This window comes from Oppia nitens, unplaced genomic scaffold (assembly GCF_028296485.1).
Source record: "Oppia nitens isolate AA-2021 unplaced genomic scaffold, nextdenovo-longstitch-racon4-pilon3 scaffold10_pilon_pilon_pilon, whole genome shotgun sequence".
NCBI lineage: Eukaryota > Metazoa > Arthropoda > Arachnida > Sarcoptiformes > Oppiidae > Oppia > Oppia nitens.
Genome location: NW_026533189.1, coordinates 109,187 through 133,156, shown reverse-complemented (window position 1 = coordinate 133,156; position 23,970 = coordinate 109,187). Strand labels below are relative to the sequence as shown.

Genomic DNA, 23,970 nt, shown 5'->3' with positions numbered 1-23,970 from the left:
ATATATTATATACAGTATTACATTAATAAGTATTTATATTTCAACATTTATAACACCAATTACTGTAGTTAAGTATTACTGTTTATTTATATTAAATTTTCAGCTATAATTTAAATATATGTTTACAATAATTTTTATATTTATTTAAAAATAATCTTACATTTATTTGCAAATTGCAATACTGTATTAGTTATGTGAAATTACATTTATTATTAAGCCTAAAATTTAACAATCAAAATAAATATACAAATAAATACATGGATTTGTATTGAATTAGTTAATCTTTTCTATAAATTATTTAATATGATATACAAAAGTTATATTCAAATAGTTTAATATTTTTTAAAACCAACTTTTATTTGACTTATAATTTTCAAATTAACAATTATTCCGTATCTATAATAGACATGTATTTTATGGTATAAATTAAGTTGAATCTATAAAAAAGGGTTTTATCTTAGTTTTGTTTAGTATTATTTATTGACAAAGAAGTGCTAATTAATAAAATTTAAGTAATTTTACAAATTTATTGAAAATTTCAATAATAAAAATATTCTGTAAATTCATAATAATATTATTTTTATTATTAGAGAATCTATAAAATACAATATATTAGACGTTATATCTGTGAAAAACACTGCAAATGTTTTGAATATTAAATTATTAATACATTTACTATAATATGAATTGATTTCAAATGAAATGATAAGACATTTGATAAGCGATTAATTAAATGATTTGATTAATAATTAATGAGTGATTGAAACCATGAGTTTGTATAATAAACTGCTTATACTATGTTTGGCCACAAACTGGTCGGTTGTGTTAAGTGTGGAACCGTTGACATCATCTTTAGTTGGAGTGTTGGGTGCCGTGGGTTTGGGTGCCATATACTCGGCCTGGGATTACCTCAAGTGCTCGACCGCCGAGTGCTGTCATCCGCCAAATGAAGTCAAACGCTTTGTTTACGACGCATCCAGTCATTGGCCACATCGGGAACCGTGGATTGACTACGAAGTAAAGCAATTGGACCAAAGTATTAATACACAAGTTTATGGACAACATTTAGCCAAAAATATTATCACTAAATTGATTCCCAAACACTTGAAGAATAACAATCCTAATAAACCTTTGGTTTTGTCATTTCACGGCTGGACCGGCGGCGGAAAGACATTCATGTCTGAGATTGTGGCCAAAAATATTTACTTAAAGTTTCGCAAATCGGATAAAAGTAATTTTGTCCATCGATTGAGTTTTACTAACTTTAATACTAATGATAAACATCTGATGAGACAATGGATTAAAGATAATGTAACAAATGCTGTAAAACAATGTCCGCGATCTCTGTTCATATTTGATGAAATCGACAAATTAGTTCCCGGAGTTATCGATGCCATCAAACCATTCATTGATTACAATCAATTTGCCGATTCTATTGACTACCGAAAAGCTATTTTTATATTTTTGAGGTTTGCTTTTATATCTATAATAAAAAATATTTCTCTAAATAACAGAAATGTATTGACAGTAACACCGGTGGAACCGGTATAACAAAGACTGCCTACGATTTTCATTTGTTGGGCAAAGAACGTACAGATCTAACTATCAAAGACTTGGAACCACTGATGAATTCCGGTGCTTTCAATGAAGACGGAGGACTCTATAAGAGTGATATCGTCGAGAAGAATCTGATCGACGCTTTCGTACCATTTCTTCCTTTAGAGAAGAAACACATAAAAATGTGTATTCAAGACCATCTGAAATATCATTACAACAAATCTGATCCATTAAAAGAACCGGGAGAAGAGTTTATTAGACAAGTACTTTATATCTTATTTTTTAATTTTTTGAATTGTATTTTAAATTAAAGATTATTATCAAAGGTGTCCAATGAGTTGGAATACTTTCCACCCGATACTAGACTGTACTCTAAAACTGGTTGCAAAAGAGTGGCAAATAAAGTTGATGTCCTCATGTGATATCATTTAAATTTTTAATCATTATTTTATTTCATTGTAAATTATTTTGTTGCAAATGTTTTATTTTATAATTAAAAAAAAAGTCATAACAAGTTATTTATCATTTTAATAATATATAGAAAATTTGTTTATAAATTATATTGTATTTTTATAACAATTTTTAATATTTATAAAGAATTTTAATTAAGATATCATCTAAAAATGTTGATATTATCGTCATTATCATTGACTTCTTGTGCCTCTTTCTTGTTGTCATCGATAACAAGAGCTGCTAACTGCGATTTGGTCCCCAATCCTATGACACTACGATTCACACAGTTTTCAATGGCATTTGTATTGCTCTCATAATAGAGACAATCGTGAGTATAGCTCTTGTGTTTTAATCTCAATTCTGGTTCAATCGCTCTCATTATAAATAAACTATTTATAAAATCATTTGTATTTTTATCAAATTGTTTGTTATAATTAACAAATAAGTTGAAGACATCGATATCTGATGAGTAATAGATGTCTCGTTTGAGGAACTGTTCATTTCTCACAATTGGTAGTAATCTTTGAGATAATTTGCGAGCTTTTATATAATCAGATAAATAAAATGAAAAATGATTGTAATTTGTTGTCTCAAAGAATCCTTTATCTTTGCGAACGTCAAAATTCTTAAGTGGTTTTACTTGACTTCTAAGACGATATTCAACAAAAGGTATCGGAAAAAACACTTGATTTGATTGAATGGTATTTAGTCGGATGCGATTCAAGTAATCCAGACTTAGTATCATATTTGGTCGGCAATGAACTACCAGTGCCTCCATAAAAGTTTGAGTCAATTTTTTGACAATTAGATCCAAATAAGCTATTTCTGTGGCAACTCTATCAACTTTGGCACTTCTTATAGGAATCGATACAATCTTTGCGCCAAAATTGTTGTATTTATATTGCAATTGTTGCGCTTCACCTTTGATTTGCAAATAATCATCGATTGTATAATCATTTCTATACATTAATACTATAATAAGTACTGTCCGATGACTCGACTTCTTCAGACATGTATTAGAGTATTGATTCAAGAAATCTAATGTCAGATCAATTTCTTCACGACTTTTGACGACTAAAATCAAAACAATTCTAACACTTTCCGTAACGTAAGGCACGTCTGATATTAATTCAATTTTATTAAACGGTTTGATTATTTGTAGTCTTTTAATGTTAGGAAAAGCAGTTAAACTAAAATCCACTAAATATTCAGTGCCACGAATTGCATCAAATTTCTTATATATATTTATAATTTGATAATTATCTTCATTCATAAGTATATTATATTTATTTTCAATCCATTCAATGCAATGTAACTTAATTTGTGACATTTCAAGACTTTCGATGGCATTTAATGGTAGACTAATATCAAAGTCATTAGGCATTAGTGAATGAGATTCATTGAAATACAACCAACGATTCACATCAAACCTATTGGTCGGCTTAAGAGCCATCACTACACCTACTGGCCATTCAACGGATCGATTATCATTTGAGGTAATTATTTGCCTTTCAATTGATTCAAGTTTTTCGGTCGTCTTATTAATTGATTTTTGGCACAAAATTAGTTGCAATCTATAGTAAGTATCCATTGAAATGACTGGATATATGGTCACAGATGAGTAAATAATGGTAAAGTTGAGTAAATTTGGGATCAGTTGGTCATCACTAGAATCGTCATTAAGTTGATATGAATTAAAATATTTATTCCTAAATTGATTCAAACAATTATCATTTAAATTACATTTCAATAGTAGAGATGTACTAAATATAACACCGGATTCAATGATATGATTAGTATAAGACTGTGAATCATGTCTTGTAATGACTGGTGAGGCAAATATGTTTTGACTGACAGATAATTTGTTTAAAAAGTCATATAAATTATTTTGATTTACAAATGTTTTATCGCTTATAATAAATATAAAATCAAAATTATTGACAATTTGTATCTTAAATAAATAGTTCAATATATTTAAATACTTTGCTTTATGTCTTATAAGTGGCACTTCAGTTGATTCAGTATATAATTGTATTATAGAATCGCCGAAATCAATGTCTTTCGGAGTCACTGTTGTCCTCGAGTTTGTGTCGAAGACCATCACTTTGTCAGCCAATTGTCTAATCGTTTCATTTAATAGATATGAGTTGAAGGCATTGCGGTTATCACCAGACAATTGGACACAAATCAACAGTTTTTCTTTTATATTAAGTTCTGTTGCATAATATTTATGGCGAAAAACTTTTGGACTACTTATATGATTGCTATCAATCAATGGGCGACTTTGGTTTGGTATCAAATGAACAACTGGTCTGAAATCACTGTTGACTACCATCTCATACCAGTTATGACTGGCAATGTTGTCATTACTTAACGGTTCCACATTTAGTTGATGACAATCTTCAATGAATGGCATCACAAATAGCGATAGTATGACTCCTGTGATGACTCCCATTAGGAACCACTTCTTCTTTGTGATGGCCAACGAATGCATACTTCTTTAAATCACTTGTTATGCCATTTAATAAATAAAATACTATTTCTTGATTGTCTTGTAATAAGATATTACAATTGTTTGTAATATTTATTTTGATAATATTTTATATAAAAATTTAAGCTAAAAAAACTATAATTTATTTGTGACATCACTTGAAAAGTCAAATAAAATTAATTTGTAATACAATTATATTGTGATTACAATGACTGCAATCAAATTAAATGAATAATTAAGCGATGAATGAGTTTGTTGTGGAAAAAGTTGATCACACTTTCAATGTATAGCTTGTATTATAATCACACAATTTATGTGTTGTTTTTAATACAAATTGATTACCAATAGGACTGCCATCACATGACTTAAGCATACATTAAGGCAACCAAAAAGTTTTGGTCCAAAAACTCAAGCAATTTGTGTGTTGTTTGAGGAAAACCTTTATTATTATAACTAATAATTTACATACAATATTATACATGTATATAGCGGTACATAACGTTTGTCTACTAATAATTACAGCACAACTACATTATATGTCTAACTTTCCAAACAAGCCTTTCCTCTCAAACCAATATTATTGTGAACTCATTTACGCGAAAATCACATAAACTTTAATATCACTGTTTCACTCAACGCATAACTATATAAAACATATTTAACATGAAAAACGATTTTAATATTATAATGAATTCATTGATTCATATATTTTTTATCCAAATTTCTTAGATATTTATAAACATTTTTATAGAATATATAATTAATATTTCGCAACAAAAAAGTGATCACTAAGTATATGTTAAAAATTATTGTTAAAAATAATTTATTTATAATAATCAAAAATATTTTTAATTATAATAAATTTCAAACCAGAAAGACATTAATAATTATAAATCATTTGCAGTTATAATAATTTATTGGTTTTAAGATAAACTACTGTATAAATACTGTATATATAATGTATTACTCTTTGATTTCATAAATACTAAACATTTTTATGCTATAGTTTAGATTAATTACCATATAATGAAACACTTGAATCTTGTTTAACAAATATTAAAACTTTTTTATGCAAAAACAAATGCAAATGTCTTAAATTACAGGAAATGTATCATTGATTGCTGAAAAATGATTTATGTGTATCTAAAATAACAATATCATCTTTGTTTTTATTTTTTATCAAAACTTATTCAAAACAACTCTAATCAGTAGCACATGTCAATAGTTGATAATAAATTATCTTTAATTACGATATATAGTATATTCAATATACTATATTGTATAAAATATTGAAATATATTAATATTTTTAAATTTTAAAACATTTACATATAAATTTATTTATGTTTTATGTTTATATATGTATTGACAAATAAAAAAGATTTTTGATTTAGATGTCATTGAACTAAAACAAACTAATATTTTAGATATTTTGAATATGAAATAGTAATTGAAAACAAGTCAGTAAACCATATTTAGTGGTAATTTATCAAAAATTTTGAACAACCTTTGCGCCCACTATTACTATAAAACATCGATCGATGGCCTCTTCAATGTTGTAGACAACCGGTTAACATATATTGAATTTTCTGCCAAAAACATCAATTGAATAGTTTACTGAAAAACTATTCAATTAGAGACTTCAATCAATAAAATAATTAAAAAAGCTATTTAGTAATAAAACTATGGCTGTATTGTAACTATACATTGTATACTACAGTATCTGTCAATCAAATATATTTAATATGAATTAAAGTTTTTGACCTAAAAGCTGTCATTCCTATTGTTTTTGGCATATTTACAGTAAATTTACTTTAATATTAATAGTATTATGTTTTTTATGAACAGTATATTAATTACTTCACATAATTGTTGTCTTAAATGTCATTAACAATGATTTTAGTTATTAAATTGTTTAAATTTATTAAAATACTGTAAATTATTATATTAATAATTAAAAACTATTGATGAAAGATATTAATAAAAAGTGAAATAATTTACTACTAAAATCTAATGAATATTTTTAAAAACTAAAATCATGATAAACTGTTAGATAATCTTTTTACTTAATTTCAATTTTACTAATTTTTAAAATCTTTTTTTATTAAATAATATCTTTTAATTAGTTTATAATTATTTTGGTATTAATTAATTTTTAAATTAAAAAAAACTAGAAAATTATGATGAATGGTAATAGTGAAATTTATTGCAAAAAAATCAAAATATCTGTACAATTTATATTAGTACTGTATATATATCTGTATATTATTTATATATCAAAATCAAAATTTAAAAAATTTCTGTAGTTTGGATACATTTGTAAAAATAAAGAAATTTATACTTTAAACAATCATAAGACTCAAACTTTACGTTTGTTTATTTCAAATCACATTTGATTAAACAAATTTTTTTTTATACAATTTGAAACTATAAATTAATATAATTGTCATTATATGTATAAGTTATTTATATTTAAAGTATGAGTTTTTTTTATTTTGATAACTTTAAACATTTTCTAGAAAATATAGGAACAAATGCTAATTTGAGTTTTAGACTATATTGTGGTTTTGATATCGTTTTTCAATCATATTTATTAAACTTTTTACAAGACATAAACAAATTAAAGATTAGTTTATTGAAAAGTTAGGATTCATTGTTAATCGCCTAATATTTTGATATTACAGTAATATTGTTTACTTAATACACATATGATATGTTATTGTATTGTAATTTTTAAAATAATGTATATAATAAATATTATTTAACTATTTAGAATAATTGTAATATAGTTTAATTATATATTTTTTAATTATATATTTTTAAATTTATATATAATTATATTCAATACTTTTGATATTATATATTGATTTGATATAACTTATTTGAACTTATTTGATAAAATAATTTTTTTTCTGTGATCTGTGTTTTCGGTGAATCTTGATTTTTGTTACATTGAATTTTTACAGTGTATTTGCAAATAATTAATAAATACTTTATAATAATATTTAATTAATTAAAAAATATTAATTGATAATATATTAGTTAAATGTAATTTAAATATTTGATTTTAAAACAGATAAATCTTTTTATTTTATAATCAATTATATAAATTATGAAAAACTAAGTGAAAATCTTATGTATAAATAGTACAACATTTGTATATTATATAATAAAATAGTTATTAATTGAATAACTTTGAAACATTTGAATCATTTGAATGTCTATGAGAGCCATCTATTGTGTGTTAGAGTGGATTGAATTGTAGTGAATGTCAATCATTGAGTGTCAATGAGTTCGCACTTTTGATTCATTCAATTGACTTATTATTATTTGATTGCATTTGTTGACCATCGATGACAACCTCTTAACAATGGGTATGAAATCGATGGAATTGGACACTCCTGTAGACACCTCTCGTGAGGGTCTCAAGCAGTACTATATCACCAAAATTGAAGAGTTGCAGCTCATTGTCAACGATAAGTACCAAAACTTACGCCGACTTCAGGCTCAGAGAAATGAATTGAATGCCAAAGGTTTGTGACATTCAATGATAATACCAATTGAAGTGATAGTCATTGATTTGATTGGTTTTAGTTCGTATGCTTCGCGAAGAATTACAATTACTTCAAGAACAGGGCTCTTATGTGGGCGAAGTGGTTAAGCCAATGGACAAGAAGAAAGTATTGGTGAAAGTACATCCCGAGGGAAAGTTTGTGGTCGATATCGATAAGAATATTGACATCAAAGATGTTACGCCTAACAGTCGGGTCGCACTCCGTAACGATTCATATGCTTTGCACAAAATACTTCCCAATAAAGTGGATCCATTGGTTAGCTTAATGATGGTCGAGAAGGTACCCGACAGTACTTACGAGATGGTCGGCGGTCTCGACAAACAGATAAAAGAAATCAAAGAAGTCATTGAATTGCCGGTCAAACATCCAGAACTATTTGAAGCACTCGGTATCGCTCAACCAAAAGGTATTTACATATCGGTAATGTGTGTCAACTCATATTTGACTTACCGGTAATTATAATTAAATGGGCATTAGGTGTGCTTTTATACGGACCGCCCGGAACAGGCAAAACACTGTTAGCCCGAGCAGTGGCTCATCACACGGACTGTACATTTATACGAGTGAGTGGTTCAGAATTGGTTCAGAAATTTATTGGTGAAGGATCTCGAATGGTCCGCGAGTTGTTTGTGATGGCCAGAGAACACGCGCCGTCCATCATATTTATGGATGAGATCGACTCAATTGGTTCTTCACGTATAGAATCGAGTTCTGGAGGAGATTCTGAAGTTCAAAGAACTATGTTAGAGCTGTTGAACCAATTGGACGGATTTGAGGCGACAAAAAACATTAAAGTTATTATGGCCACAAACCGAATTGATATATTAGATCCGGCACTGTTAAGGCCCGGCCGTATTGACCGTAAAATTGAATTTCCGCCGCCGAACGAAGACGCGAGGCTCGATATATTAAAGATTCATTCAAGAAAAATGAATTTAACCCGTGGTATTAATCTACGTAAAATTGCTGAAATGATGCCCGGAGCCAGTGGTGCGGAGGTCAAAGGTGTCTGCACTGAGGCCGGTATGTATGCTCTTCGAGAAAGACGAGTTCACGTGACTCAAGAAGACTTCGAAATGGCCGTCGCGAAGGTTATGCAAAAGGAGGCCGAGAAGAATATGTCGATTAAGAAACTCTGGAAATAAATCGCTTATTTACGTCTCATTACTTATAACACCTAATGTCCGTCAATTAATTTTCCTAAAATAAAATGTTTTTAATTCAATTACAATTTAACGGTAATTTGTTTACTGACCCATATTTTAATATTTAATAGAAATTTATTTGATTTAATTATTTTTAATTAATATAAGTTGCTTAGCAATTAACTTATTGTTAATTACGGTAATGTGAAAGTATGTAAATGTTATTGTCTTAAATTCATATATAAAATTGCATATAATAGAGATGTCGTGATATTAGTGATTGAATTAATCTTTCAGATTATAATTTGATTCACATTTAAATTGATTAATCATTTATACAGAAATTATTAAACTAATGATTTGCTATACTTATGATAAAAAAAAAATTGATTAAAATTTTAAATCAATTAGAAAATTGTTTTCTAATATTGTAAATGAAATATTATCGAAATTTAAGAGACTATTTCATCTTTAGTTTACATGAAATTGTAAATTATTATATCATATCATAACTTAAAGATGTTAGAGAAAATTAATTACAAAAAAATAGTTAATATACTCTACTTATATAAGTATATTATTTATAAATTGTTTAAAAAATGGTTTTTAATTAATTGTATGTATTTGGTACTAATATGATTAGTGTAATTGACATTATTTTAACATTAATTATTTTGATAATTCTTTATAAAGTAAATGATAAGTTAAATAAAATAATTTGTATTAATGTTAAAATACAGTATAACTTTCAGTGTTGTTAATGTCAAATGTTTATACGGTATGTAAAAAACTTTGTAATTAATGGTTAATAAGATATACTGTACAGTACTGTATAATAAAATAAACTTATAAAATGTATAAAATTAGACAAATGTTATTATGAATAATACATTATTGTATTGATATAATGATATAACGGCACAGTTTATAACTTGAATGAAATGTAATTTTAGATAATAAGGTGTTTTGTGTGAATGCTTTTGAGTGCATTGACAGCAGTCAGTGATTCAATCAATTTATGCAAAACATAGACGAGTCAGACATGAGAGGCAATAGCATTACAATACTCTATAACTAACACAACACTAGTTTTACGAATCACTGTAACTGTTTTGTGGGCCAATACTCACATTAAATATTAGTAGTGTTGAATCAATTGAATAATAATTATACTAAAGGTCTCAAACCGTATAACCATTAAACCATTTAAAATATATTCAATTTTATCTAAACTTTATTTTGTTTTTGTCGTTTAGAATCTTATATTTTAATTTAAGTTTTAATTATTTTAAAATATGTGCAATCATTAGATATTAATTTTAAATTACAATATATATATATTAACAATAGTTTTAATTAGTTTGCATATTAATAATAATAATAACTAAAATTTATATACTGTATATATGTTATAATACAGTAGTTTTTAAATGTATTATGTGTTTAGGTTTTGGGTTTTGTTTTAATAAAACATTTTCTATTTGAATGTAAAAGTTTTGGTTCGGTTTTGTTAATGAGTTACGAGAGTGAGCTCTAGTGATGACAACATTAGTAATATTAATATACACTCAATGTTTAGTTTATAACTATATTTACGTTGACATGAAATATGATTCCGTTATCTCTTTAAATATAATCACTATTTTTGACACAACTATTGCTTAATATTATTATTATTGTTATGAATGCTGTGATTATTATTATATAAATTGAATTAATCCGTTAAGTGATCGACAAATGTATCTCAAGTGATGACAATTAATGCAATTAACGGTTGAGTCGACCAAAACATATATCTTCTGTATTGTTAATATTTATGGATCAGATGGGTTGTTGATGATCTCAATGACAAAGTGGTGACCAATTATAGTGACAACTGATATGTTTGGATGARTGTCAAATCAGTGGTCAATTGGTGTGATGGACATATCAACCATCGGACAGATGAACAATTCGGATGAAGAAAAGGTTGTCGTGTTGTTTGACTTCGAGTACTCAACACATAACGGAAGTGTTGTGACAATGAAGAAGGGGGAGCACCTGATTGTTATCACTAAGACTAACCCCGATTGGTGGCAATGCAGACGATGTTTGCCCACCGACGATGACCTCAGTCATGGCCATAGACCACAACCTTTTTATGCACCCGTCTGTTACATCAAACCAATTGATTTGAGTTTGAATAACAATCACAATAACAAAACTGATGTTAACTCTAACTTTAAGTCAACATCGAGTGACCACAAGAAGAACATATCGACTATTAAAGTTGGACTAAGTTTTACAAATCCAATGATCAGTGGCTTCAGTACAGATGACAACAGTGAAGACGATCGGTTGGATGATACCAATGGATTAGATTCAAGTAAAGAGTCACTTATTGAAGATATTCATAGCTGTGATAATAACACTGAAACTGTAAATAAAACTATAAATAAAATCAAAATTAATCCTTCAGATGGTATTGTATACGCAAACTTACCGATCAATTCAAAGAGTCGGTCGACACGATCATTGCCACCCATTCCCAACTCGAAGGTGTCTCCCATTAGGATATTACTAAATCATTGGGCAGAATATGAAGATACAAGTGGTCGCAAATTTTATTATAATTCCATGAGTCGAATGACTTCTTGGAAACCGCCGCGACGTAAACCACTTCAATACTCGCGCGATGACGACCTCATGACCAGTCATTCGGAAGAGAATTTAACTGATTCCTCGACCACTTCACTGTCCACAACACCAAACACTAGCCTTATGTCTGATTCGTCCACATATTCACCATTAGTGCCCAAACCAAAGACTAGATTATGGAAAAAATTAATTAAAACTAATAATCACAGTATAAACGAAAGTACAGCTAATTTTAATAATAGCGAAGATCCCAAAACTATTGACTCTTCAGTAACAGCTCTTCCAACTCTTCCCAAAGGCTGGACTCGAAAGCTTAACGACGAGACGAAAGAACTATATTTTATAAATAATAAAACCAATGAAAAGGTATTTAAAATGATTAGGAAATGACGATATTTTTACAATTTATATAATTAATATACAATTGACTGCCTATCCTGTCATCCTTTTCCTAACTTTTCATATCCTTTTTATATAATCGTTTCAATTAAATTTATGTTATTATTGTTATTATTAAATCTGAATTAATTGCTAAAACAATGGGCTCTGAAATTGATAAAAGAGATTCATATAGTGATAGTCTTACCGATAGTCCTGTGTCACCACTTTTCTGTGAATCGGGAGAACTGTTTACTTGGGAAGAGATTGAAAAGGTTTAATACATAGAGTATATTAAAATATATGACTTATTGTGGCATTTATTATATAATAATGTTTTCAAATACTTGTTTAAAATTTTTTTTTTTTAAATGTATTAAAATAATTGGTTTAAAATATTTTATTTATTTAGTGGTTTTGTAAACTCGATGAAAATGGAAGATTGTATTTCTTTGAAGAGAATGGACACGAATCGTATTGGGAATTACCAGATCTGCAAACTAATGACGAAGACATACAACACTTAAAAGTAAATGCATTTATAATACATTTTTTTTTATTGATATATCAACTAAAATGTTTTAATTATTAATAATATTATTATCATATTATTTTAAAAAAAACAATTACCAGTAATATATTAATATGATAAATATTAGATTCAAAAAATATTAGTATCGTTAAATGATTATATGATAAATGATATGAAACAATTATTGTTTTTATGTAATAGATAGCAATCAATGGATTTATGAATTAATGATAGATAATTTTTWWWAAAAATTGTTTCAATGTTTATATTTGAATATTAATGATAATTTAATTGCTAATATTGTTGTTTATTATAATACTCTATCAATTAATTTATTAAACAAAACAATTTTTTGATAACCGAAAGGGTTCCCAAAATGTTGTTGAATTGGTTGAAAATGAGCCCAATAGCGAATTGGGTGGACCTTCAAGTGATACACAATCTCAAGACAACAGTGCAAATAAAAATAAGAAAATTAATAAACTTTCGACTTCTAAACGATCTCTAATTGAACGCAATATTAAAGCGCGATCTATGGCTTTCCTACCGGTTAACAGCTCTCTGGCCTCCCGACCCAATATTCCTGGTTTTTGCATATTAATGATTTAAATAAAATTTCTTATATTAATATTAATTTTGTTATTTTAGCTGTTTTATTGCAAGAGACCCCCGACACTCAACCCGAACCTATAATTGTCTATCAAACTCCACCCTCAAGTCTCGATGAAGCAATGGTCAGTCAATTGATTTTAATATATATTAAAATTAATTTAAGTTAAATAAAATATATTTTTTAGACATTAAAACAGGGAGTTATAAACCGATCCAAACTAATAGAAGGCGGCAAACGATTGCGCAAAAATTGGTCTAATTGTTACTTAGCTCTGACTAAATATTATTTATTATTTTTTAAAGATATGAAAACCGCACAATCGGTAATTTATTTATTTATTTATTAAATTAAAAATTAAATGACATTTTGTTTGAAAGGGTGCAAAGCCTGAAATAGTTATAGACCTGACGGGTGCTATGATTTCGTGGTCACCCGAAAAATCGAGTCGAAAGAATTGTTTTCAAGTAAGTACTGTTTCCGGACAACAGGTTCTCCTGCAAGAGGAGTGCTCTCTCTTCTGCAAAGAATGGTTTGATCTGATTAGGAATACTATTCAAAAACTGGTAAATGAATTGTATATTTGAAATAAAATTAAATACCAATTAACTCACATATTCTTAATTAAAGCCAAGTATTACATTATGTGATGAATCGGATTCTAATGAGAAACAATTGGGCGGTAAACTCAAGAGATCCAAATCTACTAAACGTAATAACAAATAGAAATTTATTGACAATTATCGGTAAATCATTTTATCAAAACATTATTAGAGTATCGAAAACGAGAAGAAACGACTGAAAATGATTTTTCATTAAGTGTGAGTCAAAGTGCAAACAATATTCCTATAGAAAGGAAAAAGAAAATCAAAGAACGATTGCGACAATTCCTCAGAAGGAGACCTACTTTAGAGAGCCTAAGAGAGAAAGGCATCTTCAAAGGTATTAAATCTTTAGTTAATATTTTATTTGTTGATATCATATAAATGTTTGTTAATATAGACGAACCAGTTTTTGGTGGAAAACTAGAGATCTTATGTTTAAGAGACAAACAAATGGTTCCTAAGTTTGTACAGCAATGCATTCAAGCAATTGAAGCTAAAGATCTTACAGCCGATGGTTTATATAGGGCTTGTGGTAATCTATCACAAGTCCAGAAACTAAGGTTTCAGATCAATAACGACGACTTTTCTGGTATTTGGGCTGAGGATGACGTCCACGTATTGACCGGACTTTTGAAAATGTTTTTTCGAGATATGAAAGAACCACTCTTTCCATGCGATCGTTTCGATTCACTAATGAAAGCAATCAGTAATTAAATTAAATTGAAATGAATATAATAAATATCAGTAATTGATTTTAAATTATTCTTTTAATCTCAGTTTTAACTGACAAGAAACCAAAGTTGGAATCGTTGACAAAATTAGTCAACTCATTGGCAAAACCTAATTATGAGACACTTAAATATATTTTGTCACATTTACTCAGGTTTTTTAGGAATCAYATTGTTTTTATCGGTAAATAAATAATTAATTTTTGATTAATAATAGAGTGAAAGAGCACAGCGACCAGAATCGGATGCATATTCAAAATTTGGCGATAGTTTTTGGACCGACACTAATGTGGCCCGAAAACGACTCAAACAATTTTGCATTGGATATGATGTTACGTATGCATCAAAACCAGATCATTGAGTTCCTTCTCCTTGAGTTTGATAACATATTTTGAAACAAAAATCATTATTATATTGTTATTTATTATCCATTTTGTTTCACTACTTATTTAAAATATTTCTATAATTGTTTCCCTTTAGAGTAGATTTTTATATTTATTTTTTATTTAAAAAAAATGTTAACATTTCTAAACTTTTAATAATTGAAATTCAAAATCAAAATTTTCAACAAATATAAAAATTATTTGAAACGTAAATCAGGGTTTAAGATAAAATATTTTTAGTATAATACAAATGATAGTTATTGTAATTTTATACTGTAATTATATAGTATATAGTATCATGGTTAATTAATTTTTTTTTGTTTAATTTTTAACCATTTGTAGAAAATCTGATACAAACACATGTTCTCCAAATATATTATTATTAAGTTTTGAAGAGTTATTTTTATATTATTATTATACTGTATTAATATTAATATTAATAAATGTTTATATAATAGAAAAATAAAATATTTTACTGATTTAACATTTCTTTTATTGGTTTCATATAAGAAATTCGTTGAAAATGTCAAATATATATTTGATAAATAATAAAAACGTATTTTAAATTTGCTGATTTAAAGCGTTAATATACTGTATATTTATATGTATTATTTAATATAAATAATAAAGATATAAATTATATAAGAAATTCAATTAATAGAGAGATTCATAGGAAAAATGAGCGATCAATTTGACGATAAAATCATTTTTTATAAAGAAATATAATTTTTTTAAACTCTTTGTCAGACAATTGTTTCGTTATATAATTTGTGCAAAACATCAATAAATATTGCTATCATTTTCTTTGTGTAAAATTTCATTTTGTTTTTTGTTTAACGACTAGTAAATAACAGAATTTTGTTTATATATACAATAAGTTATTAAATCAATTTAGATTTAAAATCATATCAAAGAATAGCAAATAACATAAATAAATATTTATGTAACTATAGTATAATTAATTAAAAAAWATATATATTAAAAATACAGTACAATAATAGATAATAAATAAATAAATGAATAAATAATAAATAATAATATTAAAAATATTAAGTAAACACTAAAATTATTAAAATTATACTAAAATTTGTCGGACATAAAAATACATATAAATTTGGTACACATAACTATTTGCTAAAGTTATTGATTGCTTTATATCATTATTGTTTTATATTAATATTATATATAATTTTTAAAATTTAGTTTAACTATATTCAGAAAAATATTAATCTTAATAATTATTTTTAAACATTATATATAACAATAAACGGAAACATTATTATTGTTTCTAAATTATAACATATTTGGCACTCAAGCCTTCAAATGAGTGATATTTTGAAGGGAAAAATCAGTGAATGATTGACACCTAAGCCTCGGAATCATCGGTTTCGTCCGGTTGTCTACGCAAAGCATTGGCCTTCGTTTGACCGAAATTTCGGGTAATATTGTTAGTCATAATACGAATGTTTTCCAATCGTTCGGCTAAAGTGTTCGGAGTCACTAAATTGACGCCCGAATGCTGTCCTTCCAAATAATTAATGTTTAAATCATTGTCCGGATCCACATTAAAGCAGTCATCATCTGACAAGATATCTGGTCTCATATGTCTATTAGCCGCCGGATATTCAAATTCCGAGTCATACATGAGATTAATTGAGTCAATATTATCGAGCATTCGTGAACTGGCATTAGATCTCGAAGACATACTCGTGTCATCCATATCTCCTTCATGTCCATCGTTTAACAATGAATTAACTTCACTAAGCGCTCCCTCGGCATCAGTAAGTCCAGCGTCATTCATAACTGACAGTCCATCCAATCCGACAACACTGTCATCACAAGTCTTATCAAACAATTGATTTGATTCCGGCAATGAATGGTCRTCACATTCATCACTTGCCAATCGATCATCTAATTGATTGTCATCTAATTTATTGTAATCTTCGTCTTCATCATAGTTGTCATTAAATAAGGGAATGTCATCGGAATCTATGTTTTCATATTCCGATTCCTTTGCATGTCTTCGTTGTGCGAATTGTTTTAAATTTAAATTATTTTCACTTTTATTATTAATTTTTTGTTCCCTTTTAGAAAAATCAATGTCTTCTAATGGAAATCGATAGGCCTTCAGACCTGAAGACGTACTGCTTTGCAATTGTTCCTCGAGTTCAGCCAAGTCTACTGCCATTTCCAAGAGTGTGTCGGCCTTTGATTTAAGAGCTTTGCTTTTGATAAGTTCCTGTTCGTTGTGATTGTCTTTATTAGTGGCAATCAATACATCACAGTTCGGTTCATTTCTATCTTCTTCTTCAAAGCTAATCTGTAAATTGTTTGTCAGTATATTGTTATCATTTTTAGGATCAAATTCATTAAAATATTTGCCAACATTTCGAATTTCTTGGAGTGGTATCATTGGAAGCGAACCTTTTTTCCGCATTTGTGGCGAATATTCTACATTTTGTTTGGACATACTCTCCATTGACGGCAACTTTTTTGGTAAAATTTTACCGTATTTTGAGTTTGAATTTGACTTATAATAATCGGGAAGACTTCCCTTTCGTTGACTGCGTGATGAGTTTGACCCAAAAGATGGCGATCGTCTAATTTGGTCACATCTTCTTCGTGACGCCGAAGCGGCTCCAATTAGGTTCACATCGAGCTCTTCCTCGGTATCACTCGTAACTGTTCTTCCAATGAGTGAATTCTTATAAAGAAGCGGAACATTGATGTCATCTTCATATTTTGTCCGATCCTTTCTATTATTTCGATGTCTTCTTCGGGCACTATTAGTACCGGAAGAACCGTCACTCTTATAGGAGCCGGAATGTGTTGGCCCCGAAGTGCCATGACTTTTAGTATTTGAATATTTTGTGATATCATTAGTTGCATTGTGTGAGTTCTGTGGATGATTATGATAATGAATGTGAAGATAATGTCTTTTACTATTTAAAGGTTGTTCTGTCTTTGGTTTGCAATCTTTTGAGTCTTTATTTTGACCGAACATATAGTAATCGTCTCTATTAGACATCCGAACAAATGAATGATCCGCTTCTGATTTTTGTTCCATATTTGGATAAACCCATTGAAGACTAGCGGAACCACCAGAATGGCGATTGAATGCTGGCGATGGTGTGTCTAAATCAGTACGCGTTAGACCACCGTATGTGGTCTCTGCATCGGTAACGGGCGCCACATCTGATGAAGACGACGAATGATAAAACGATGATTCGTCAACAGAAGATGGTCTACCCGTTCCTCTGGCAGATGTGGCCTGAGTTGGGTCACAATCCATATCATCTAAACTTTCACGGCTTTCAACAGTTGCACAATTAGTTTCAGTTAAAGAGACAGCTTTTTCTGAATAAGTCGGAGACAGACAAACATTCGTTGGTTTTGAATTTTGAGCGCTATTTCTAAGTAAAGAATTATGAAAAGGCTTTTTGTTTGAATTGTTTTTGGGCGGTAATGGAGGTGTTATGTCATCCAAATTGGTTTCCTGGACACCTGTTAGTCGTTGAATGTCGTGATTGGAAACCAAGTGATCACTTTCAAGTGGAGGCGGAGGAACAGATGCACTCAACTCTTTAAGTGTCTCCCAGACATCGCCTTTGTTTTGATGGGACACTGAGTCAGGTAATGAAAGTTCTTCAGTAATCGAAAAGCTGAGAGTATTTAGAGGAGATCGACTGAATTTAGGTCTTGAGGCCATATCTGTTATGATGGGCTTCGGTGGGTTATAACTGGGTATAGAATCAGCTCTTTTAGTAATATTTGCAATCTTTATGGGATATTTCGTTGATTGAATTATTGGCGGATTTGCAAAATTGGTTTTATTGCCATTAATTGGTATATTTGACTTGACTTTATTATTTGAGTTGTTTGTTAAGCTATTATTAATATCACTATTAAGTAAATTCATTGATTTACTGTTRCAGTCATTATTTGCAGAATTAAKAAATTCATAATTATTGCAAGTCTTTTGGTTTTTACGATCGATTAAAAAATATGTAGTCATCTCTCCCTTTCCCTTAACTTTAACTCTTCCTCTACATTGAAACTCATACGGACACTCCTAARATATTAAAACATGTTTTACTTATAAAGTTTAAAAAAAATTATATTAACCTTAAGTAATTGATAGACAGCTTCAGTACATTGAGTATAATTAGGTAGACCTGTACTATCCATTCTCGAGGCTAAGTTGACAGTATCGCCCTAAACAGTGTCAAACAAATTTAAATATACTGTCAAATATAAATATAATATTGATATATATATACAAAATACTTACCCATATATCATATTGAGGCTTACGAGCGCCTAAAATAAATAATAAAATAAAAAGATATGATTTTGTTTAAAGAGAAATATAATATTAATATAAAGTAAATGTCAAATACCTATAACTCCGGCCACAACGGGTCCTATATTAAGACCGATGCGAAGCATAAAGTTATTGTAAGAGTTTTCGTTAATTTCCGCCAAACGTTCTCTCATTTCAAATACTAAGTCCACTAAACAACTCATACATTGGGCGGCAAATGTCGTGTCGTTTTCCTATAAATAAATATACAATTTATGGATTCAAACGAGCGTTCATTTGTAGAGAACGTGACATTTCTTTTTCAACAATAGACACAACATTTGGGTTTTTAAAGTCAAAGATAATACTCACAGGTATTCTGTATTCTGGAATCAGTCCAATGGCTGCCATATAACAACTGCCAACTGTCTTAATCTTGTCGATGGCTTTATACTGTTGGTGATCCAACAACTGTAAGTGTTTAACAATTGTTTTTAATGTTATAAATAAATCTTAAACTAATCAAAACTAATATTGCATTACTTCATCAAAATCGGCTATTATTTCATTTAATAGACGAAGACATTCAACGCCCTGATTATTGCCGTCTAATTCAATATAAAACTCCATAAAATTAGGTATCGATGCAAACATAACACCGACTTTAGTGTATGATTGATGATAGAGATCCTAATTAAATGACACATTAATAATATATTTCAATATAATAAGACATATTATAATCATATAATTAAAAAGTTAAACAAACCATATTATTTCTGAATTGATTGTCGAGGAAGTGTGTGGCCACATGTGATGGCAAAAGATTGAAAAGTATGCGTCGATTACTGCTCTGTAATTCATTCATATCTGCCTTTTCTTCGTAAGCCTGAGAGTTCCACAAGAAGTCGAGACGAGCCGTCCACTCGACTTGTCGTCCGTGAATTAAAACGGCAAAAACAAAGTGCATTATAATGACGGGTCCCGTTATATTGAGCGGTACATCAAATCTAATTCATCAAAATAAGGCTTCACTTAAAATATATAACTTTTGCAATAATTAATTAAAACTTTACTCATAAGTGCATTGAAATAGTCTGTTGTGAGTGAATTCAATGACAATAAGGAAGACAGCGGCCATTGGTATAAGTAGTGCTGCCTTAAGCATCATCGGTAACCTCAAGAATATAACCAAAGGAAAGAAAGCTAAGATGCAACTCATTATAATATAATGAGGAAATGGACACAAACGGTGGTCATCTATAACAAGTTTATCATCAATTCCTTTAGTTGTATCACAAACTGCATCTTCAAGGCATGTGAACTATAAAAAGATCAGATATTTTCATTTCATGTAATAACAAATGTATGTATTATCCAATTGTTAATAATAGTAATTACGAGTATTACAAAGTTTTGCTTATCATAACACATTATTATATAATATAAAGTGTAAAAATATACAGTTATATTAAATAGGGATCACTTACCACATTGACCTGAGCCACTGAATAAATTATGACAACCGTGAAGATCATTATTCCCAAACGTAACAGAAAGTGCTTTGAGATATCCCAACAAACGCACTAAAAAAATTAACTATATTTTAATTCATTGTCTAAAATACAAATACAGAATATATTTATAATATTCTTGTAAAAACAATTTAATTTAAGGAAATAAAGTAAACTAAATCTCAATATTTTTTAMAATATTAATCACAATTTCAACTTTTAATTAAACATATGATGGCATAACTTATTGGGAATAAATTTTAGATTAAAAATATTAAATAAATAATGACTTTTAAATTTTGCACAGAATATGTAAACATCTAATCAAATAAATCTCCAGAATATTAAATATTTATTTAAATCATTTATTTATAATAATATTATGAGAAATAACTGTTTATAGAGTCGTTTTCAGGAAACCTTTAAATAATAAAAGTCTGAAATAATAATATACCTGAAGACGAGCGCCTAAAACAAGAATCAATAAAACAGAGATCCAAACGAAGGCCACTAAGAATAATATGACCAGAATTAGAGTTCTGTCAGCAAAAGGAAACGATTTATACATATTTTATATATTAAATAAAAAAATGTCAATTTGTTAATTATGCCAAACCGGGGAAGTATAACAATCTGAAGTGTTGCCAACAATATAAGGACACCCATAGCACAGGCCAACGCCATACCGAAGCCTAGATCTTTCTCTTCATGATATTGACGCTCTTTGTATTTGTCTTTAAAGCATAAGGTTATGACATTAACATGAGTTGACTTTTCTCTGTCAACACTGCGAGCATCGATAGCCTGAGCCAAGTATTTGTTAACCCGATTGGTTCCCTGATGGTAGACAACTGAATGCCTCTTTTTAAATGGTTTGCGCAACTTATCAGTCACTTTAAACTATAAAACACACAACATTTGGTTAATATATAATTAATAAATTAATATCTAAATTGAATCAAACTTTTTTTGGTAAAGGATTGTCGAGAGTTGTTGACTGAAGATTAACCGTCGGAATCATTGCCATATTAGCGAAGGGGACGTCTATATTGTATTTAATTGAATGCAATAATTGAATGACAACATTGGATACGTTTTTAAAGGACAGCTTCCGTTTAGCCGATCCGGCAGCCAATTGACGCACTTGTAATGTATTAAATAAAAATGGCTATAAAAAGATCAATAATTTACTATTAATTACATTTATAATTAATTTGGTTTCTATAATTAATTTTTAATAAATATGTTTATTAAAATATTCTTAAATTTAAGAGCTTTCTTTCTCATAATAATAACAGATTATATCTATACTAATATTTTAAATAAGTATAAATAAGCTTACTTTATAAATATAATATATAAGCATAGCGTGTATAAGAAATACTATTAATTAAATGAAGCATTAAATGTAATTTTATATAAAAATGAACAATAAATTAAAAGCTGAGCTAAATATAGTTATTTAAACTAAAACACAAATTCTGTTATTCTGTGATTGTATATCCTCTCCGGCTATATGTATATAAAGATGTATATAATTATATAATTTTTATATAACTATAATACAGTAGAATATATAGCTATCATATCGTCAACCAGTCCTTTATATTATATAATATTATATGTTTTTTGGCCTTTATTGACCCTATTTTAGTATCTCATGTTATTTTGTATATAAATCTGAATCAATATTATTCTGAATTATTTTTTTCTATTTACTTAGTATTCCAAATAATAATAATAATAGATATTTTTCGTTTTAATGATTTTTTATGCCAAAAAATAAGACTTAATTCAATGAAAAAACTCTTGAAATTAAATCAATGCATAAGTTGAATAAAATTTCATTTGAATTTAAACAGTGCTAAAACTGTTTATACAAGTATTGTAAAAATGCTGCACTAAATGTCTTAGACTTTACAGTAATATTTATAATAATGTTTTTACTCTAAAATTTATTTTAAAAAAACTTCAAATAATAAAACTGATAAAACCTTTCGTCGATGAAGTGGCGGAACAATGAAATAAGTGGTAACACAGTGTTCACGCAAATAGCTATTCCTTTCCGATCCAAAACCGTTCTCCACTTCATATTCTCCGTGAAGACAATCKAGTGTTGCTTGAGTTATGTGAACCCTTCCGGGCACTCCTCCCGCTTCCATTTGGTTGGCTATTAATATTCAAATATATTTATATATTATTCAATAATCCCAAAAAACAATCATTTCTTAATTTCCATATTTCACATCCCTATCCTATCCTATCCTATCCTAATCTTATCTAATTAAATATTTTATAAATATAACTGTCATATTTTGAGCAAACTATTAATTTTCAAGCTATAGATTGTATTTAAAGTATGTATTAATATGAGAGCTAACCGAGTGTGACATCATTGCTCCAGACATCGTATTGCCACTTCCTTAAGCCGAGAACACCGCAGAGGACACGACCCGTATGTAAACCGACTCTCATATTAAGGTTGACATCTGTAGATTCAGTGACGTCTGCAATCACGTCAATCATATCGAGTCCCATCTCAACGGTACAGTTTGCGTGGTCTGAACGCGGCTCCGGTAGACCACTGACACAGTAATAGCAATCCCCAAGAATTTTAATTCTCAAACAATGATTATCATTAGCCAATTGATCGAAGCGACCAAATAATTCATTGAGCAATCGGACCAACTCTTGAGCGGTGCACTGAGAGGCCAGTACTGTAAAGCCAACTATATCTGCGAACAAAATGCTGACATTTTCGTGCTTCTGGATGTAAATCTTGTGAAACTGTCCCAACTCTCGGGGTGACAGTATATCGGCTTTCATTTCCATCGCCACGTGTTGCGGTAAAACACTTAAGAGAAGTCTTTCGAGTTTTTCATTCTCGTCTTCCATCTCTAGTCTCGCGTTAATGCAATTTCTTGTGTCCAAAAAGGCCTTTCTTCCGGCTCTTTCCATCAAATTATGTGCAAACAAACCAATCATATTAACCGCCAGAAATATCACCACATTTGCTATTATCTGTACAAAAATTATTTCAGTTTTATTTTTTTTAATCAA

At 28.7% G+C, this 23,970-nt stretch overlaps 5 protein-coding genes across 6 annotated transcripts in view; 3 read left to right on the top strand and 2 right to left on the bottom strand.

The window, feature by feature from the left end:
• Positions 1-668: 668 nt before the first annotated feature.
• On the top strand, positions 669-1,979 carry LOC128962168 (torsin-1A-like). The gene is made up of 3 exons (XM_054308558.1): positions 669-1,469; positions 1,529-1,820; positions 1,884-1,979. Exons 1-3 carry the CDS (start codon positions 769-771, stop codon positions 1,977-1,979), a joined length of 1,089 nt encoding a protein of 362 aa, XP_054164533.1. The 5' UTR covers positions 669-768.
• Positions 1,980-2,170: 191 nt separating this feature from the next.
• On the bottom strand, positions 2,171-4,518 carry LOC128962073 (chondroitin sulfate synthase 2-like). Its single transcript, XM_054308443.1, has 2 exons — positions 3,993-4,518; positions 2,171-3,719 (listed from the first exon to the last, which is right to left on the bottom strand). Exons 1-2 carry the CDS (start codon positions 4,502-4,504, stop codon positions 2,171-2,173), a joined length of 2,061 nt encoding a protein of 686 aa, XP_054164418.1. The 5' UTR covers positions 4,505-4,518.
• A 3,212-nt stretch (positions 4,519-7,730) lies between these two features.
• LOC128959874 (26S proteasome regulatory subunit 8) lies at positions 7,731-9,325 on the top strand. The gene is made up of 3 exons (XM_054305940.1): positions 7,731-8,033; positions 8,095-8,481; positions 8,553-9,325. Exons 1-3 carry the CDS (start codon positions 7,871-7,873, stop codon positions 9,218-9,220), a joined length of 1,218 nt encoding a protein of 405 aa, XP_054161915.1. The 5' UTR covers positions 7,731-7,870; the 3' UTR covers positions 9,221-9,325.
• A 1,451-nt stretch (positions 9,326-10,776) lies between these two features.
• LOC128956935 (rho GTPase-activating protein 12-like) lies at positions 10,777-15,105 on the top strand. The gene is made up of 11 exons (XM_054303006.1): positions 10,777-12,223; positions 12,648-12,764; positions 13,134-13,353; positions 13,416-13,501; positions 13,565-13,702; positions 13,758-13,943; positions 14,008-14,089; positions 14,152-14,319; positions 14,380-14,688; positions 14,760-14,865; positions 14,928-15,105. The coding sequence occupies exons 1-11, from the start codon at positions 11,141-11,143 to the stop codon at positions 15,103-15,105; spliced, it is 2,673 nt and encodes an 890-aa protein (XP_054158981.1). The 5' UTR covers positions 10,777-11,140.
• A 1,206-nt stretch (positions 15,106-16,311) lies between these two features.
• Positions 16,312-23,970, bottom strand: part of LOC128960171 (adenylate cyclase type 1-like) — a 32,693-nt gene continuing 25,034 nt past the window's right edge. Inside the window, exons 2-16 of one of the 2 annotated variants that reach the window (XM_054306350.1) lie at positions 23,292-23,931; positions 22,905-23,080; positions 21,875-22,078; positions 21,527-21,810; positions 21,365-21,449; positions 20,887-20,982; positions 20,473-20,720; positions 20,166-20,406; positions 19,940-20,086; positions 19,769-19,867; positions 19,494-19,650; positions 19,385-19,413; positions 19,219-19,308; positions 17,480-19,165; positions 16,312-17,413 (exon numbers count right to left, since the gene is read on the bottom strand). In XM_054306350.1, the coding sequence (XP_054162325.1) occupies positions 16,460-17,413; positions 17,480-19,165; positions 19,219-19,308; positions 19,385-19,413; positions 19,494-19,650; positions 19,769-19,867; positions 19,940-20,086; positions 20,166-20,406; positions 20,473-20,720; positions 20,887-20,982; positions 21,365-21,449; positions 21,527-21,810; positions 21,875-22,078; positions 22,905-23,080; positions 23,292-23,931 (5,136 nt within the window). In that variant the 3' untranslated portion in view covers positions 16,312-16,459. Of the gene's footprint in view, positions 19,166-19,218; positions 19,309-19,384; positions 19,414-19,493; positions 19,651-19,768; positions 19,868-19,939; positions 20,087-20,165; positions 20,407-20,472; positions 20,721-20,886; positions 20,983-21,364; positions 21,450-21,526; positions 21,811-21,874; positions 22,079-22,904; positions 23,081-23,291; positions 23,932-23,970 lie in introns of both variants that reach the window. The other variant, XM_054306278.1, reaches the window with a different exon arrangement.

What these genes read in the sequence shown, in the direction of transcription:
- LOC128962168 (XM_054308558.1), top strand. Translation starts at nt 769, where the DNA reads ATGAGTTTGTATAATAAACTGCTTATACTATGTTTGGCCACAAACTGG. An exon ending in GCTATTTTTATATTTTTGAG is followed by an intron (nt 1,470 to 1,528) that starts GTTTGCTTTTAT and finishes ATGTATTGACAG; the next exon opens with TAACACCGGTGGAACCGGTA. An exon ending in GAGAAGAGTTTATTAGACAA is followed by an intron (nt 1,821 to 1,883) that starts GTACTTTATATC and finishes TTATTATCAAAG; the next exon opens with GTGTCCAATGAGTTGGAATA.
- LOC128962073 (XM_054308443.1), bottom strand. Translation starts at nt 4,504, where the DNA reads ATGCATTCGTTGGCCATCACAAAGAAGAAGTGGTTCCTAATGGGAGTC. An exon ending in CTTATAAGACATAAAGCAAA is followed by an intron (nt 3,720 to 3,992) that starts GTATTTAAATAT and finishes GAATCAATTTAG; the next exon opens with GAATAAATATTTTAATTCAT.
- LOC128959874 (XM_054305940.1), top strand. Translation starts at nt 7,871, where the DNA reads ATGGGTATGAAATCGATGGAATTGGACACTCCTGTAGACACCTCTCGT. An exon ending in AAATGAATTGAATGCCAAAG is followed by an intron (nt 8,034 to 8,094) that starts GTTTGTGACATT and finishes GATTGGTTTTAG; the next exon opens with TTCGTATGCTTCGCGAAGAA. An exon ending in CGGTATCGCTCAACCAAAAG is followed by an intron (nt 8,482 to 8,552) that starts GTATTTACATAT and finishes AATGGGCATTAG; the next exon opens with GTGTGCTTTTATACGGACCG.
- LOC128956935 (XM_054303006.1), top strand. Translation starts at nt 11,141, where the DNA reads ATGGACATATCAACCATCGGACAGATGAACAATTCGGATGAAGAAAAG. An exon ending in GAGATCCAAATCTACTAAAC is followed by an intron (nt 14,090 to 14,151) that starts GTAATAACAAAT and finishes AAACATTATTAG; the next exon opens with AGTATCGAAAACGAGAAGAA. An exon ending in ATTTTGTCACATTTACTCAG is followed by an intron (nt 14,866 to 14,927) that starts GTTTTTTAGGAA and finishes GATTAATAATAG; the next exon opens with AGTGAAAGAGCACAGCGACC.